The 19,987-nt window shown below is 42.7% G+C and overlaps 1 protein-coding gene across 1 annotated transcript in view; it reads right to left on the reverse strand.

Moving 5' to 3' along the window:
* Window positions 1–19,987, reverse strand: part of Atp8a1 (ATPase phospholipid transporting 8A1) — a 226,131-nt gene that overhangs the window by 64,705 nt on the left and 141,439 nt on the right. The window contains 1 exon segment of the mRNA XM_034508945.2: window positions 19,779–19,843. Coding sequence (XP_034364836.1) covers window positions 19,779–19,843 — 65 coding nt within the window.

Consider the following 19,987-nt stretch of genomic DNA (forward strand, 5'->3'; position numbering starts at 1 on the left):
GAGCACCACATGGAACAAGTATGAGGTCACATCATTTTTTCCGTTGTTTCCCAGGAGCCTTCACTGCCTTTCACTTCATGTCCTTATAAAACCGAGTTGAAACACAAATCATGCCTGTTCTTGCCCTACCATCTTCCAAGGCTTCCAGATATCAACCCGCTAACGTCTAACACCCTTACAATGGCATCGAGCCTTCCCATAGCCGGAGCCTGGGGAACTGTCCTCAAGGCTTGACTCTAGCACGTCTCTCTCCCTAGAGTGTCTTCCCTGCAAAGCAAACTGACCTACCAAGCTCCCCAGCTGCCCAGTGCAACTAAGCCTATGCCAACAAAGCCTTCAGCTCCATCCGGAGAGTGTCCAGGGCAGAACCTCGGACCACAACATGTACAAAGCCGACTATATGACACACTCAGAAACACGCCTTACTGCATGACAGGACTGATAAATCTGATAGCATTCCATTTCCCTTTATTATTTTACACACACACACACACACACACACACACACACACACACACACACACGGATGGAGACAGACAGAGAAAATCCTTATTCTCTTTAATAGAATTTCAAATGAAGATAAAGAACCACTGTATGTGTATATATATCATGTATATGTGTGTATACATGTATTTGTGTGTGTATACATGTATATGTACATATGTATATGTGTGTGTATTTATTTATATTTCTGTAAGTCATTGCTTAAGTGTCACCTGATCTGAAGACCTGAAACAAAAGCTATCAAGGACCCACAGAAGGCTTCAGATTTCTTTGGGCATCAGCTGTAAATCAAGAACTCATACCCAGCACTGTGGAATGCCCATGCTCCCAGGCTGTGAGAACAGCCCTCTGCACCCTACTTTCCTTTTCTAAGGTCCTCTCTGACACCTTCAAATTGGCTGAAAACCCTCTTATTTGCGGCATCAGTACCCCTGTGTTTCCTTGGTGACTATCAAAGATCTTCAGCAAATCAAGAGGTGTCAGGAGATGTAAGAGGGTGAAAACCTCCCCACAGTGAATTCTCAGCAGCCCACCCGGTGCGATGCGACACTAACGCAGACTTGCTAACTCCTGCTGTTATTTTAGTTCAGTGTTCTGGGATAAAGGGCTCTGTTGCTGGCCGTGTGCTGCTGGGTACAGGTTGTATTTTATCCTTATTTACTGCCGGGAGTGTTTTAAAATTCTCTTATTTATGAAACGTCACTGCATATTTCCCAAGCCTGGGAGCCATACTCTATGACTATATTGCACTGAAGATTATCTCTCGTGGCTATGGATAAATTTATGACTGTGTTAGCTGCCATTCTGTGTTCTTTTTGGCTACTGGAAGGGGAAATGTTTAAACATTTAAACTTGTGAAAGTGAGAATATATAAAGGAGCAGATAAATTAGGAAAAAAAAAAATCAAAGGCTGTACAGGGCAACAATGAAAGGCCATGCTGTAATCTGCCTGTAGTCATTTGTAGGAGAGATTTAAAGGGGGCATCAGAGATGTTCTGGAGTTAAGGCAGTTTGTGAGAACAGACAGACTGGAGGACAGAGGAACGGTCATAGTTTTGATTGCCAGCCGATGAGGGGACAGTGAGATTGACAAGGGTGGTGACATTTCTTATGGTGATTCTTTTCTCTACTCAAGTCCCCACTCCCTGGACCCCAGTGTCTATCACACCCATGTACTCAAGGAAAGTGTTCACAAATGGTGCTTACAGAAATCCTCCCTGACCTCCTACCCTGTTTTCTCCTCTTTGCAACGTCACAGCCTTGCTATAGCAAACACCATTTCTCAGTGCTACTTAGCTTCTGTCAACTGGACACAAACTTGAGTCATCTGAGGAGATGGGAATTCCCTCAATTAAGGCCTCCTTCAGGATGACCTTTGAGCCATTCCTGAATGGTCCTGGGTCCAAGCAAGGCAAGAGAACAGCCAGTAAGCAGTTGTGGTTTCTACGTCACTTCCTGTTTCCAGGCTGCTGTCCCAGCTGCTGCCCTGATTTCCCCTGATGAAGGACTCTAACCTGTTAGATGTAATAAACACTTTCTGCTCCAAGCTGGTTTTGGTCGGTGTTTTTATCACAGCAATAGATGGCAAACCAGCACAGCCAGAGACACAGGAATGCCTATCTCCTTTCCTGAGAGGACACTTATGCCTTTTTTTCTCTCCTCCTGCCAATAACCTGCCTCATGAACATCCGCGAGTCTCATTCTTGCCCTTCTACCCCCACCCCAGCTATTTAAGCCTATGTACAAAGTCAAAGTTTTCTAATTCTAGAAACAACGAATAAATAAACTGAAAAGCATTCTCATGACCCCCCTTTCCCTGAGTCCTCCAGGCAACAAAGGTTCTTTCATTTTTAGATCCCCTGCCAACTTTGTCTGCTTATGTCACATAGCATGCTATGGCATGACTTAGTTTATATCTCAGGCTTCCACTTATGACTGAAGTCTCTGATGATGAGGCCACAGTGATGATTGTTAGTGACACCAGAACTCTGCTCATATGACCCCTGTGGATGGTTTTCTGCTGGCTGTAAACTTTCCTAGAACCTGGAATATGTTTAATTCGAATGAGGAAAGTGTTTATGTGTTTCCCTTATTAGAAAGGAATAGAGCACAAATAGTAATTACAATACAACATCTTTTGCATCGGGTAACAGCGACTGCTGAGTGAACACCCAGTAAGATGAACACCCAGGCTAACTACCTAGTGATCAAGGCAAGCTATTCAGCTGTAGGCCAAAGAGAAGGAAATGGTATTTATTTGGTTTATAATAAACCTGGGCATGAGAAAAGGGAGGGAAAGGGGGAGGAAGGCATGACAGAGGAAGGAGGCAATTATGTTCAATTCTTCCCAACAGCAATGGGATCAGAGGCCTTCATGTTCACAGAACACACTCTGAGAGGGTAAACAATACAACAGCAAATTTTATAGGAACCCAGAGACTGGCAGTTTTATAGAAATGTTTTTTCATACTTAAACAGGACCTGTAGATAGAAAAACCTTGATAAAAATCACAGAAGGTGCCCCAGACAATGAAATCTGACACAATTTTGGAGGGATATCAATCGGAAGCTGTGATTTGTATGGTAAGTATCTTCGCAGTATACAAGTTGTCATTTTTGTTTTGGCGGAACTGCTTGGAAGTGGCTAAAGAATCCTGGGACCAGATGTGCAGAGAACATGTCAGGCCACCTAAGAAGTGGGTCTGTGATGGCCCCCAAATGAAGTGCCCCAGAAGGCAGCTGAATAACAATGACCCTGTTCAGCTTCTGGCCTTTCTGTGCCTTCCCAGAAACCTCTCATTTTACAGAAGGGAGAGTTTTACTTAGGAACAAATCCAAGGAACACCCTTCCTGAGACTGTGGAGATATCCCTAAAGTAACGGGAAAGAATATCGGGAAACAGGGATGAGTGGAAGCCGGCATACAACGCCTGAGGCTACCAGCTGTGCATCTCATCCTGGAAACTGTGGTTTCTTACTTGTTGTGACCCTAAATAGCATGATCATGCACTATCCTCCAGAGGGCATCATCAGTGAGTCTAGTCTCTCTCAAAGTTAAAAGCAAATAAACCCTTTATGTATCCAAATCATATGCTGGTGTTTGGGCCAACACACATGTACCCAGCTTTACACTTATTCTTGGGAACCCACTCGTGAGAAAATGAGATGATAAAACTATATTATAAATTTTATCCCTTAGAAAGGAAAAACTAATAATATATAAAAAATCTGAATAACACTGATGCTTAGGTAATATTTGATGAGGCATTTTTAGTCTGGGATATATGTTTGTGCTTCTCCCAAATTCCTGCATTGAAATGCTATTTATGTGATGGTGTCCTGGGAGGCAGGGTCTTCGGGGGTTACTAGGATACAGAATCAAGACCTTCCGTGTAGGATTTCTGCATGACTTGCTTTATAACGGAGGATCTGGGAGCCCTCTTCCCTCCTGCCACATGAGGATACAGCAAAAGGACACTGTGAACCGGGAAACAGGCCCCAGGGATCTCTAGATGCTGGCAGCTTGCTGGTAGACTTTTTGTCTCCAGAACGCAGAGAAATGGATCTTTGTTGCTGAAGCCACCCCATCTGTGGTATTATTCTTGTGGCAGCCAGAGTGCACTAAGGCAGTTTTGTTGTTTTTGGATTTGTTCTTTTTTCTCTTATGAATTAAGGGCCTGGTTGTGATCAGTGGGAAGATGGCAGTTTTCATTTTGGTGAGAGTGGACTTCAGATTAGGAAGACAGGACAGCCTACCCCAGTATGAGCAACACAGGGTTTCATGTTCAGGGTTTCTGTCTTTGGAAAGAGCAAAAGCTCACAACCGGCTGAATAAAGATGAAGTTCACCCAGATGTGATGACTGGCTGGAGGCTGGGCTGCTAGAAGACAGCTTTTCAGAGCATGTCCACGATGAGCACAGATTACTCATCACACAGAGAAAGTGGTCACCCGCCCAGGGCACACACACATAGCCATGTCAAAGGGAGACATGAGAAATAGGAGGTCCCCTTTGGGGCCCACATGGCACTCCAGGGTATTGATAGTGTTAAGCTGAGTGATGATGCCATACTCTGGAAGCGAAACACAACCCATGGTTCAGAAATTCAAGGGTTCCCTTAATCTCAGATCAGATACAGAGGTCAAGGTAAGGCTGTCAAACCCGTTATCTTCTGTGAAAAGTGAAAAGCAGATATTTTATGTTGAGAAATTTCATAGCAAAAAAAAAAAAAACAAAAAAAAAACAAAAAAAAAACTAAAAAGGAGAAATAACCAAATAGCTTTAACTACTAACTCAATACCCTAGGAGCTCTAAAATGTGTGTGTATGTGTGTGTGTAGTGAGAATTTTGGTTTCCTTAAAAGCCCAGTTATATTATGTAATTATGTTTCTGTTTTAATCCCAGGTGTGGGATATGGGGCTGCCTCAGATTGCTCACAGCCGATATGATTTGTCTCTGGCTCTAGGAGGGACGTGATCTTTGCCAGCTGCAGATAGTTTATGTTTGGAATTCTGGGGACTCTTGTGAGGGTATAAATGGAGGGCCCCGAGAGAGAGAAGGAGAAGGAGAGAGGGAAAGATGGAAAGGAGAGTGGGAGGAAGAAGGGGAGGGGGCCTGTGGTGGCAGCTACTGGTGGTCCCTGCTGCTGCTGCTGGTCCCTGCTGCTGACTTTGCTGGTTTGCTGGATTGCTGGTTGGAAGTATCCTGATGACAAAGATTGGACTTGCTCCTAGGCACTCGATGTCCCTAATCATCAGGAAGTAGTCTAAAGAATCTACCCCCTCTTTCTCCTCTAACCTTCTTTCTAGTGTTGAGGAAGGGGTGGGTTGAAAGGGATTAGGGTAAAGTAAGGGAAGAGAAAGTTGGTAGGTAAAAGTAGCTACGTGTGTGTGTGTGTGTGTGTGTGTGTGTGTGTGTGTGTGTGTGTGTGTGAAGGGTAGGGAGTAGGGGGAAAGGGGAAAGATTCAGATATTGAGATTCTTGCTGGTCTGGAACTCAGTATGTAGTCCGAGTTGATCTCAAAGTGATGAAACTCCTGCCCTAGCTTCTCTAATGCCGGGACTACAGTGGTCTACAGCCACGCCTGAATTCGAACCCCTTCTGGATGAGATGAGGCAGCCACATAAGCTAGAAATTCCCTGCCCATGGTAGAGATGTGTGCCCATCCACCTCTTGCTTGCTTGATTCACCTTTCTTTGACTATCTGGCCATGAGTTGGCACTAGAAAGCCTTGAGCTGGAGCTGGGCTCTGCCACAGATGGACACTTTTCTTTGCCCCAGCAGGTTTTACTGGATCCCACTGAGTCAAGAGTTTTTCTTATGCAGAGATTGGGTTAGTTCTAACCCTACAGAGCAGGGGTTCTCAACCTGTGGGTGTTGGTCCCTTTTACGAGGTCCAATATCAGATATCGGATATCTATATTATCTATATACAGATATTTACATTATGATTCATAGCAGTGACAAAATTACAGTTTTGAAGTAGCAATGAAAAAATTTCATGGTTGTGGGGGCCACCGATATGAGGAGGTGTATTAAAGGGTCGCGGGTGTTAGGAAGGGTGAGAACCACTGCTCTGTGATTATAATGATGCACGTGCTGACTTCTTTACTTATGGACAAATCATCCTGCCTGGTGCTCAGCATAAAGCTGACAGCTGAGTTCTCGACCCTCCTCTGACGTCAGGTTCAACAGAGGTACCTGACGTCATAAGGCAGCACCTGCAAACTGTTGAGCCCCGCACAGCCTTAGAAAACCCAGGAGGCGCCGTACTGGGATCACTTTAAGTTTTCTTATGAAGAAGTCTCCTGATGACACTGTTCCCATCTACCTGTGGCGGCTAAAACTCGACTCCCTCAGCACGTCTTCTACTACATAAACATTATCTGGAAACCTGACTTCCCTCCAGCTCTAGCAAGGAGAACATCTCCTCTTCTCGAATGGCACATAGTTCCTGGTGCATGGTGGGAGGAGAAATATTTATATAATTAATGTCTGTTTTTCCTTAGCAATTTCTGCCGGAGGCAGAACAATCTGATACAGCTCATTTCCAAGATTTCAAAGTAAAATGGAGTTTCTCTGTCACTATTTGCATGCTCTTATATGAGTGACTGCATTAATATGTGTGTTGTTTATGATAAATGTCACACTTGTTTTATCTAGCATATCTTCAGCTATAGCACCATTAGGCACTGAATAGTATTTAAACATGGAGATAAATTTCAGCTGGACAGCGGAGCTTACTTTACTTTGTTTTATTTTAATTTACCATAATTTAAGGACACTATTAAAAAAGATTTCATATATACATACATATATGTATATATACATATACATACATACATATGTATATATGAAACTTGATATCAAACACACTTTATTAGCTGTTTTGGTGGCTTGTGGTCCTACCTCATCATCATTTAAGACATGAGTTTTATGGCCAAATGTTTCATTCCTTCTCTACTTTTATGGTCTCCAAATTTTCACACCCTAAAATTGCAATTAACAGAACATTCCAGGAACATTTTTAATAACATATTCTGGCTATATCAAGTATGGACAAAGTTAGCACTTTTAAAGTGTGAGTTACGACTCCTGTAATAACAACTGGATAAAACCACTGGGTATTACTTATTTTTCTACAATATGTTACTGATTCAGCGGAACACTGGACATTCCATACGCCTACGCAATACAGATATCAATGCTCTTCCAGCTACTGCAGGCAATAGTAAAAGGATATACACCCGAGATAGTAGAGAGAAACTACATTATGTACAACGGCTCCATTTAGTATGCATCTTAGTAAGGAGAGCTAGCGCTCTTGACATAGTTTTTGATAGAAAACCTTTGGTGTCTAAATTCCTATCCTAAATTACGATAGGGAATATTTCAAAACATATGTATATAGAACCAAACCAATAAAAGTAATTTTTCCAAAATGGGTAAGGGTAGACAGAAGGTGAAGTCATAAAAACATATGGTCAGTGAGGTCCTCCAGAGTAGCTTTGTGGAAGGCAGCCAAACGAATGCATTCATCAATACATATTGCTAAAGATAATGGGATGGGATGGGGGGGCGACAAAAAATATTCCATGCTTTGCTGATATACAAGTCTGGGTTTTCTGAATGAGGGTAGATGTAAAACAGTGTGTTGAGAAAACAGTCCCATCTCCCAGAAGGGTTCATGCCATCTGAGAAAGGTCAAGGGTCACAAAATGGAAGCAGGTAAGAGAAGGAAGCTGGAGTGCCGCACAAATTGCTCTTGGCTCCTCAGCGGAAGTTAGAGATTCAGCACATGATGGGTTCCATAAGGAAAATAATTCTTATGAGCATCTAGTCTCACTGGGGGTAGGAGAACAGAGGAAGGGAGAGGAGTGTGGAAACGGGTAGCCAGCCTGTGTTCTGGTGTTGGGATTGGGGTATGCAGTGAAGAAAGATCAATCCAGGGAAAGGAAGGAAGGGGGGGGGGCGTAATTATATAATTTAAATAGTTGTGTGGATAAAGGCTTTTACCAAAGCCTTCGAGGTAATTATTTGAAACCACCACTGAGAGCCTCCTAAACACTTATTTTGAGGTTGGTATAACTTTCTCCAGGGGTGCTGTGATCCAGACAGGGAAAGGGAGATTCTTGAGGGGACTGGCTCGGCAGCCATCCAGTCTCCCCTATTGCCTTCAGTTCAGCCAGGACGAGGTGGCTCAGGATATACCGCTGGTCTTGGGAAAATAAGACAATAAGCAAATTACCAAATCAATGGTCTGGAGAAGGTAATTTCTACAGAGGGTAGGAGAAACTGTTTCCCAGACTCTAGAGAAAATGAATGCTGGATCCATTTGCTTAATAATTTCAATTAATGAAAAGAGGAATATGGAAGAGTCATTATCTGCAGGTCTTTCTTAGGGCAGATGCTAAATGCACACTGTTTCTGTTATTCTCTCTGTGTATTCAGTGACTTCTATGCATGGTTCTCGTAGGGGCAAAACTGAATTCCATGAATTTTCCAGAACGGCATTTTCTTTTAGCTGCCTGGGGGGGGTGTGACTTAAAGAATAAATGAAACAAGATGGGAAGATGTGGTGATGACTCTCAGGACATAGAATCCTGTGACTGAAGTCAGTCTGTCACTAGAGAAGTTACAGTTATTCAAAGATAGATCCCAATTCAGAAAAAAAGCACACTCTGTTTTGGAGTAGTGGGAAGTAGAAAAATCAGGATGCTGATCACATCCCTGAGTGTAGATCACAGAAATACTGTGATCTCCAGCATGTGACCGGACACAAGTGAACCAATAACCCCTCCCTACCTACAGGAGCAGGGAGTGATGCCTCCAGATATACCTGGTACCTCAGTCAGTTTTCTTAGGACTGTTGTATGTAATGTTGTTCTGACCTGCTGCAGTTATGAGCCGGGAAGATGGAAGAGAAGGCAAAAGGCCAGGAGTGAGCCCTCAGAAATGTCAACAGTTTGTGGGGAGCTGTGCAAGGGAGCAGCCTGGTTAGAAAGCACTTATCTGTAATTCTAGGTCTCAGCAAGGAGTGCAGATGTTTAGGCGGAATGAGGTAAAGAATATTCAGAATTTGAGGGCAGGGGAATTTCTTGAAATGGAGATACCATGAATCTGTGAACAATTTCACTCAGGGTTGGTTCTGTGCACCAGTTGGTCTTGCTGTGCTGTGTTACAAAAGGGGACATATTTTAATTCCACGAGACCAAACAATGCACCTGTTTGATGGGACTTTTTCAGCCACGTACTCTGGCTGCCGGCAGATATGGTCTCAATTTAGGGGCATGGTTATTCAAGCATCATTTTTTACTTTTTAGTAATGCTTACATTTCTTCCTGGGGTTTAAGCAGTGTGCCTTACAGGATCTGAACAACCTCCCCACCACAGGAGAATATCTTGGCCTCAGATTGAGAACAGTAACACCTTTAACTATGTTAGGACTTAGAGACCTCACTTTTAAAAGAACTTTGCTAACAGTATAAGAAAAATCAGAATAGAAGCCCTGACACTGCAGTGTAAGAAAACTCAATGTGGTTTCAAACCTGTCTGAACTAGTTTTCAAAGCAATACAAAATCTATTGTATTAGACTCAGGGGACACATCAAAACAAAACCTGAAGTAGCTCAAATTTTCTTTTTTTCCTTTCTCTTTTGTGTCAAGTTCGGTGACTTGCTTATTCTGGATTTTCTTTCAGAAGCCATTTACCCATGGCTGCTTCCCAAAACAGTGGGGTTTGTCTGCATAAAACATGTAAGTCAAGCTCCAAAGGGTGCAGATGTCAACTTTAGCATTTATATCCTCAATGTCCTATATGTTATAGTAGGAATTTACACAGTGTTAGAAGGTCAAATGTAGGTAAAAAAAAAAAAAATTAGCCATTCCATGAAGGGTTTTCTTTTACTATGGTGTTGGAATTTTTTTTTCAATGCTTGTTAACTTAATCTCCAATGTAGCCAACAATTAATTTTCCATAAAATATATCAGAGAAGAAATATCAGAATCTATAATTAGAGTAATGGTTGATTTGGGGCCATTTTCTTCAATTAAATAGAGAATTTAATTTCAGAATTAAAGCAATTTCAGAGCAAGGTGGCTGTGTAAAGTTGTCTTTCATGGAAGCCAGCAATGAAGAGCTCTCCTCTCCTAAGAATAACAAAGCTAGAAGCAATGGTAAGAGTGGAGAATGCCATCCTAGCATTTCTAGAGTCCTTACCCAGGGATGCAAAACCAAGGGGAGATTAAGGGGACATGGGAGTAGATGCCCTTCCTCTTTGAATCTGACTGAAGCCTCTAGCCAGCTAAGAATCAAACATTCAAACTCAATTATCATTTGCTGTGAAAGTTGCCTATCTAGAGAAGATACTTTATGTTGAGTAATTTTCAAGTAAGAATGTTTAAGTAGCATGAACTAGGCTTAATGCCTAAGAGTTCACTACTTCCCTCCATTCCCAATTGTAAACCAGCAACGTGCTTACTAGGAATTTCATACAAACCCCATTTTTAGTTTTTTTTTTTTTAAAAAAGGTCTAAACCCCCTTGTGGAACTTTTGTGACCCATGGTTAACCTTTGCAGATCACAATCCCTATCCAAGGCACCCAAGAACAACCGTATAATCTCATGGATTGGAGTGGTGGAGGCAGTGTACAACTACCTGTGCTTCCATAGCATGGCCATCAGCACTTGCTACACGCTAGCCACCGTAGTCAGTATTTAAGGGGCACTGTTTTGTTAAATCCTTATAATAGCATATCTAAGACTTAGATATTTTCATGACTTCTATTTCACAAATGTGGCAGGTGAAGGTAAGGACAAAAATAACAAAAACCAAAAACCATACATTATGTTCTGAAGTCAAACAACTAAGCCCCCCAGATCACCTGCCTGTCTGTGATTGGCCTAGAGTCCCTTTCTAGATTCATCAGCTGCAAGAGAGGCCTAAGAAAATATGCCTGCTATCATTCCCAGGTAAAAACTGGATTTCCTTGTTCAGTCCTCAGTCTAGCACCTGGTACAAAATAGATGTAATAACTATAAGCTACGGATCCTTTTTTCTGAGAAGAGTAATGCATGGAATCCTGGAGGCATGACAAATGTCCCAGGATACCCACAGCGACATGGCTGTGAAACGTGAAATATTTCTCATGGGCTCATGCTTGGAATACTTGATCCCCAGGAGAATGTCATTCTTTGGCAGGTTGTAGTACTTCTGAAACACAATAACTGGCTGGTATATGAATGCCACTAGGGGAAGGTCTTTGAAGAGAAAAGCATGGCTTAGTTTCTAGTCCCATTCTTTGCTTTCTGTTCTACCAAGACAAGAGGAGAAGCTGTGCCATCTTGCATGTACAAGTTCTGCCATACCTGTAACAGCAGAGATCATCTAGAAAAACCACACCCAGAGGAATCTGGGAGCCTTTAACTATGAGCAGAGAGAATTTGTTTCTTTTAATATCATTCCTGTTAACTGAATTGACGAACAGTGACTACCTCTCCATCAATCCCAAGAGAAAGCCAGGCAATAGAGAGAAAGGAAGGGGTGGGCACTAGAGTAGGAATGTATCTGAGATATGTATTCCTTCCGGGAGATTCCACAGTTCTTCATATACAAGAGATGCTAGACACATGTAAGGCTAAGGATGTGCACAGACCCAAGCATGATGGGCATGGATGGAAGGTACATGTGACTTAAGAAATAACAGTCTCTTAGCAACCTGCCCTAGATTTGACAGGTGAAACTGAGGTGCAGTTTTGAGCTATTGCCATGAGACAAGTCTTCAAGGTTTTTCTAATCATGCATATACTTAGTTCAAAGCTACTAAACAACGGTCTGGAGAGACAGCTCAGCAGCTAAGAACATATGCTGCTCTTTCAGAAGATATGGGTTTGAGTCCCAGCAGCCAAATCAAGTAGAATTGGAACATGAACTGTAACTCTAGTTTCAGGGGGATCTGACACCTCTGGCCTCCACAGGCTCATGTGCACACACAGACTTATATATAGAATTAAAAACAATAAAAACGAATCCTAAAAATTAAAAACAAAGCTACTGAATAAGTATAAAAAAAACAACAGCAAACAGATGCCAAATCACTGGAGGTATTTCTAGAGTTCCATAGTGCTGTCATGCCAGAAGGACTCAAGCAATCGCACAATTACCTTTCTTAATGTAACATAAACCTAGTCTTCCCACGATGTTTTCAGTAATTTTGGAAGACTCTAATTAGAACTTGGGAAGTAAAAGTAGGTCACAGTATTATATTCCTCCAGTTCTCGCCTCACAGCGCAAATGCTTCCAGTTTTAACATATTTTAAATAAAGTATTTTAAGATAGAAGGCTTTACAGGAAACGTAGAAAGGACGCTGTGGATGAGTCAGAATATAAGGGGCTTCGGAGAAGTTTGTGGGATCATTCCTGGGCACTGGGTGGGGCTGGGGGAAAAGCATATTTCCATGAAACCAGCACATTCAAATTCCTAACTCTGATGACAAGAACTGTGCTCAGTTAAAGCATAATCAGGATCCCTAAGAGAGTTGGTCAATGAAACAGGATAAAAATCGTCCAAATTATGGAAAGGGTCTGTTTATTACTTAATAGGGTTTGTCATCAACTTTATATGCCTTTTAATGCTACTTATCAGTGACATGAAATTATTTGTGTGTGTGACATATGCACACATGCTTGTGTGTGTGTGTGTGTGTGTGTGTGTGTGTGTGAGAGAGAGAGAGAGAGAGAGAGAGAGAGAGAGAGAGAGAGAGAGATAAAGAGAGCTAGGAGTCAATGTTTAGATGACTCTATTTCTTTCCATCTTATTGGTTAAAGCAAGGTCTCTCACTGAATCTGGGTTTTGCCCTTTCAGCTAGGCTAGCTAGCCAGAAAACTCCTCAAATTTATGTTTCTTCTCCTCTAGGGTTAAAGACATGCATCATCATGATGGCTTTTGGGTGGACACTGGAGATTCAAAGTGTACTAGCCACCGAAACGTTTCTACAGCCTGAAATTCTTATCTTTAAATTTAAAAAGTTCAACAAGTCTTTCTGCCTAAGATACCTCTTTCATTGTCTTGTGGTGGCACTCCAAAAATAGGAGAATAATTGGAGACAGGTAAACCTACCAGGTTTCCATTCAGGTCTAAAGAGTGAGACATTTGTTGTGTATGTGTCTTCAACTGTTTGTTAAACACTGGCCTGGAGGTGTTTTATTTTGTTTTTGTTTTTGGTTTTTTTTTTCAAGAAGGTTAATGTCACCAACACCCAAGACACAATGGGAAAGCCAGTCTGAGGAATGTATGAAACACAATAAAAATCACCCAAATTATGGAAAGGGTTTGTTTATTACTTAATAGGGTTTGTCATCAACTTTATATACTTTATACTGGGATGCTTTTGGACAGCCTATGTCCTGGGAGAAAAATGTCTTCTTTATTAGAATCACCAGGAGAAACTTTCCCTTTTTTTCAGAACTAGCATCTTCCTATGTAGCTCAAGTGGGCCTCAAACTTGTCTTCCTGCTCTGCCTCCTGAGTGCTGAGATCACAGGCTATGCCAACTGAAGAAGGAAGATGTTTTACATGTGATTTTTTTAGAACTTCAGAATATAATTCTTTTAACAATGTAGCATGAGACCCATCGTTTCCTCTTTAACATTAGTGGTGGTAGAAAAGTTGGACACTGTGTATAGTAATATGTGCCACTTACATGAAAGATGATTAAGCTACAACTTACAGCCTCATGAAAACTGTTAAAGATGGAGAGTGATACACTTTTTATAAAAATGTTTATTGTGCATACCAGAAAGCTATTGGACTGGAATGCTTTCCACTCATTCTCTGACACCTTTCTGCATGTACCACACACTGGGCTTTACACGTACTTTGCATGTACCACGCACCACCATACCAATGTTCTGCCCAAGGTAACAATCTCATTATATGTATAGGCAGCTAGACTATGGCTCTGAGAAGCTGACTTCCATGTCTAAGGTCCCACTGTGCTGGAGGACAATCCCAGAACACTTGACAAGTCACACATTCCTAACTTCATTCCTGAGACGGCATGCTCCTAGGTTCATTACTGGTTAATTGCTCTTTGTGCTCACAGAGGGATCACCCTGAGCCTTCTTGCTGTCTATCAGGACAGTCTGAAGGCAGACTGGCTGTTTTTCTTCCTCTCTGCGATGGGGAATACAGATAATAATTTACCTACAGCCACTCTAGCAGTCCTCTGGATCCGCCTGAACTCTGAGCCAGCGGGTTTTTTATGACAGATCAGAAGGTGCTGTGCAAAGAGATGCTTCATCTCCTGCTGAGAAACAAATGAGTTCATCCCAGGAGGTCTGACCCCAGACAGGCAGATTTGAACATTCACCATTTGGCTCCCAGGGAGAAAAAGCTTCCCCAGACATTGTTTGGAAGACAGGCAGTCAGGATTGCAGGCAAATGAGTGCAAATCCACTGAGCCACAGTGTCTGCCGCCTACTTGAATTCATAAGGAGGCTTTAGATATGACGAATTAGCTCAAATTGAAAACTGATGCACTTTATTTATTTCTTTTAAAGGGAAGCCCTTAACTTAAAATTATGTGGTGACTTACTGCTCCGGCATTTATCTGGTATTTACTACGTGTTAGCTAATTTGCTGGGCACTGGGAAGGATAAACCAGGGCAGTCCCTGCTTTCAATGAAATTGTGTGTTCCTGAAGTCTCCTCTCTTTTATTTCTTGGAAAAATAGGTAGTGAAAGTACCTTGGAGGTGTACCTTGATTTGAGTTTTCACCTTAGAAATCTAAAAATAAAACACCACCGTCTTAATAGTATGTGAATAGCATGTGTGCTGGTTGGATTTATCCACATGACATGAACCTAGACACAACTGGGAAGAGGGACTATTGGCTGAAGAATCACCTCCATCAGATTAGCTCATGGCAATGTCTGGGGGGGGGGGGCATTTTCCTCATTGGTAATTGCTATAGGAGGGCCCAGTCCATTGTGGATGGGTGTCATTCCTAAATATGTGGGACTCAGCTATATAAGAAAAGTACCTGAGCAAGTCATGAGGAATAAGCTAGCAAGCAGTGTCCCTCCATGGGCTTTGGTTCAGTTCCTGTCTTGAGTTCTTACCCTGGCTTCCCTGGCTTCCCTGGCTTCCCTTGCTCATGGGCTGCAACCTACCAGCCAAATAAACCTTTTCCTCCCAAGGTACTTTTGGTCATGGTGTTCATCACCACAAGAGAGAGAGCAAGCTGGGTTATTGTGTAATGGCTATTTTTGGTATTTCTCTTTCCCTTTCAGGATGTCATTTATAGTCCTGGCTATCTAGAACACTTAAAGCAATGCTTATCTAGGAAGTGCATGGGAATGATGGAGAAGAATAAAATGAAGGCAGGCATGCCAACACGAGCTACAGAAGGAAAAGCCTCACCTCAGCCCTGCTTGGGGCCAGCCTGGTGGCTCCTTTTTTAAGGACCATGGGGTCAAGCCTCTGAGTTGTTCCTACACTAACTACATCCTTGCCACTGGAGTCCCACTTCGTTCCTCCTGTACCTTGGTCTTTTACATGTGATCCATGCCTCCTTGCTCTTCCAAACATGCGCATATGTCATTGCTGTGATATGTACCTCGTATGCACGAAGTGAGGAATACCTTCTGTGTGGGCGTGTTCTCTAACTTGACCCAGTTTGCTATGGCGGGTCTCAGATCACCTTTCCGGTTCTAACTCTATCCTTTCTTTCTAGGTGTCTTTCAAGTACCATGCCACAGTTAGCAAAGATTAAGTAGAGTCATAATGTATATCGCACAGACACATAAACATTGGCTAAGATATGGTAAGTGCAAAGAGCAAAGCATTAAAAAGCGAAAAGCAGCCCAAGGGGGGCTGCCCAAGAATCAATGGGAGGGAGTGACTTTAGCAGTGACTCACAGCACTGGGGATATGGAACTTGAAGAGGCCACCTCCTATAGGAACCCCAGTGGAATCACAGGGACACCAACCCACCCAGAAAACTTTAAACTCAAAATTTATTCTGTCTACAAGAAATGCAGGGACAGAGGATAGAGCAGAAAGACTGAGGGAATGGTCAACCAATAACCAGCCCAACTTGAGACCCATCCCATGGGTAAGCGCCAATCTCTGACACTATTAATGGTACTCCGTTATGCTTGCAGACAGGAGTTAATCATGGCTGTCTTCTGAGAGGCTCCACCCAGCAGCTGACTCAGACAGATACAGATACCCACAGTCAAACAGTGGATGGAACTTGGGGACTCTTATGGAAGAACAGCAGGAAGGATTGCAGGTCCCAACGTAGATAGAAACTCCACAGGAAGACAAACAGAATCAACTAACCTGCACCCCTGAGTCTGAACCACCAACCAAAACACACACATGGGCTGGACCTAGGCCTCCCGGGACATATGTAGCAGATGTGAAGCTTGTTCTTCATGTGGGTCCTGAACAATTGGAGTGGGGGGCTATCCCAAAAGCTGCTGCCTGTACATGGGATATGTTCCTCTAGCTAGGCCTTGTTTGGTCTCAGTGGGAGAGGATGTGCTTAGCCTTGCAGAGACTTGATGTGCCAGGGTGGGGGCAGTTACCCAGAGAGTCGTTGTCCGTCGCCCACCCCCACCCCCACCCCCACCCCACCCCCGCGAGCACTCAGAGGAGGAGAGATGGGATGGGGGATTGTGGGAAGGGGTGACTGGAAGGGGGCAGTGAATGGGACGTAAAGTGAACAAAAAAAAAAAAAAAAGGAAAGAAGTAAACATTTTCAGACAAGTAGCTAGTTTGAACTCAAGATATAGCATCAAAAAGCCAACCTTCCCTCTCTTATATTCTCTCAGATCACCAGCGAAATGGCTGGGTCTACAGTCAGTGCTCAGCAAACTGAATGAAGTTTTGATTGACTTTCTTTTAGTTGTCACCAGCTCTGCAGATTCTGTTTTATAGCAGGGAGCAATTCTACATCAAACAATGATCGATTTCTTCAAGGAAGTGACTTAGATCCTGAAAGAAAGGCCATTTGGCAGTTTAGATTGCTTTTTTCATCTTCTTTCTCCTCTTTCTGTCAGTGTACAAGGGGCTACAGTTGCCGGGATGGCATTCAATTTCTTTTTGCCTCATAAGTTCTGAGGAGATTAGCCAGTTTTCGCTCACATGCCTCTCTGTGTCAGCCACGGCATCACTTTCTCCAGAGGGACAGATATACGCCAGGGCTCAAGCTGAACCCTGAACAGGATGAATGAACAAACATAAAGGTTTTCTGGGACTGCCAACTTGTGACAGGAGGAGCTTGGTGTCAGCTTTCCCTCCAAAACAGCTGCTGGAGAATATTTTTCCTTCCCACTATTCCTTCTCCTGGTCAGGAAGGAGGAGCAAAAGGGATGAAGGAAAGCGAGCATCATGTGGCTGATCTGATGTGAAGGTGCCTATGAATAAGAGGATATGTGTGTCTTTGGAGTACAGAGATACTGAAGAGAGACGGCTTGATATTTTTCAAGTTTTTCAATGGGTCATGAATTATAACACCTCACTCATGATTAGAGACTAAATGACAGAATTACTTATTTGAGTCTGAGGTGCTTCCTGTTTGTAGCTGTATGACACTATCACAGTGTTGCCAACTTAACAAAATATAGGATTACCTAGGAGACAGTCCGCTGTCATGTATATGAGACATTATCTTGATTACCTTAAGGAGGTGGGAAGGATAGGTCCACTTTAGGTGCATTATTTCTTTGACAGGGGATCTTAGACTATATAAACTGGGGAAAGCCAGCAAAGCATTTAAATGTATGCATTATGCTGCTTCTGACTGCAGATAAGATGTGACCAGCTATTTCAAGCTCTAGCTGCCTTGAAATTTCTGCCATGGTGGACTGAACCTTGAACTGTGAGCTAAAACAAACTCTTTGTCTGATAAACAAACAAACAAAAAAAATCCAAAGGATAAAAAGCAGTGTGCAGGGTATAGTATAACTTTTTAAAATTTGTTTTTAGATTTATTTTATGTATATAAGTGTTTTGCTTCCATGTATGTAAGGCATTGGATCCTCTGGAACTGGAATTACTGGTGACTGTAAACTACCGCGTGTGTACTGGAACTGAACCTGGGTCCTCTGCAGGAATCAGAGTGCTTTAACTGCAAACAAACAAACCAGGAAGCAGTATGGATTAGTAAGAAGCCTCACGGAGTAATGGTGCTTGCGGCCAGGCTTACTGACCTGAGTTTGATCCCGGGAACCCATGTGGTGGAAGAAGAGAACTGACTCCTGCAAGTTGCCTCCTTGCCCTCTGACCTCCACATACATGTCTTGGTATGTTTGTGTATATACATTAAACATAGAAATGTAAAAACAACAACAGCAACAACAACAGAAATCCAGGTAGCATAGCATCTCCACAGATAAACATCTGTCATATAAATGGATAAATAGCTGTCTGGGTAAAGGCACAAGTGGTAAGGGGAATTTAGATGCAAACCCAGACAGTCCACTTTTTACCGTCTGTACTGTTCCCAGGAATGAAAACTCCACATGGTGTGCTTACACTTACTCCAACAAGAGTCCTTGAGAAGTTATAACCTTACGTCCAAGTTCAGTACTCTCCTTCCCATCCTCCGAGTCTAGCTTGATCCTCCCTGCAAGAACTTTCTGCTTCCAACACTCCTCCCCGCTCAGCAACTCACCTGTACCAGATTACCCATTACCTTCTTGATGACCGCATCCTCACACATCACAGGCGCCCCACAGCAGACGTATCAGCTTTGCCCTGTTATTTGTGGGCATTTACTTCATTTTTTACGTGTCAGCTTTTAGGGGGCAAGGCTGACTTGGTCACTGCTCATAAGAGAGTATCCTGGCTTTGGCAACTCAGAGCTGATACATAGGAATGTGGGAAGATGGCCAAAAGGTGTGCGAGGCTGCCAGAAAACCACACGCCATTACAGGGTTTTCAAAGATTTTTCTAAGAAGAGGGGCGGGTATCAAGGTTTCAGGGTGAGTAATGAAAACATTTGCAATCAAGTAATCCCTACAGCTGATTTCTGTGTCACACCCAACCTCTAGACATTGTCCTCAAGCTTCTCCAGTATCTCCCAACACAGGGCGTATAGCCTTGCAGTGTCACCCCAAATCCCTAATTATCAGGTTTTCTCTGCTCTGCTTTTTGCGTCATGCTAACTATTTGAAGTAGCTGTAAAATCATCACCTCTTCTGTTCTGTCTTCCACCTTAAATTACAAGCAGCCACCTTGACTTAAAAGTATTTACAGGTCATTTGTCCTACATAACATTCTGTTAAATATTTCATCCGAGTAGTGAGGGCGTTAAAAAAAAAGGGGGGGGGGATCACAAAAACAAAACAGTAAGAGCCCCTTTGTAGCCAGCCTGGTGATTTTGTGTTGCTTAGTATAATTTCAAAACCTCTCTAAAACAGAGAAATATGAATTAACATTGGACACTAGAACAGACACAAAAGGCTCGATACACAGAATGCAATGTTCTTTATGCATGAGTTGCAGTCCACTGACCCAAAGTTTCCGTGAAGCAGTTTTTCTGTCTCACAACATTAAGGACAGCATCTGGCAACTTCTTTTACCTACAGTCAGCTTAAATCAATGCTGCTCAAACCTGTGCACATTGTTAAAGCAGAACAGTAACAATGTCTAAAAAAGGTAACAAAGTGTAAAAAGGTATCTTTTAACCTCGTGCAGATAAAGTGTTTCCACAGATCTCTGACGGAAACCGGGGAAGAAGGTTTTGAAGAAGAAATTACTTACGTCAAGAGAGCCTTCGTTTATAACGATCATTCCCATGTTCCTCTTCAGAAGTCTACAGGAGTGTCCTATGGACAGACACACAATCAATATTATGATTAGTTTTTGTCTGGAAAGAAACAAATCCGGTAAGGCAATGACATGAACAACACCTACGGAGGATTTTACAGAGAGGGAAGGGTTTCAGTTGTTTTCCAGACTCATAGAAAGTT

The sequence above is a fragment of the Arvicanthis niloticus genome, chromosome 7, assembly GCF_011762505.2.
Source record: "Arvicanthis niloticus isolate mArvNil1 chromosome 7, mArvNil1.pat.X, whole genome shotgun sequence".
Taxonomy (NCBI): Eukaryota; Metazoa; Chordata; class Mammalia; order Rodentia; family Muridae; genus Arvicanthis; species Arvicanthis niloticus.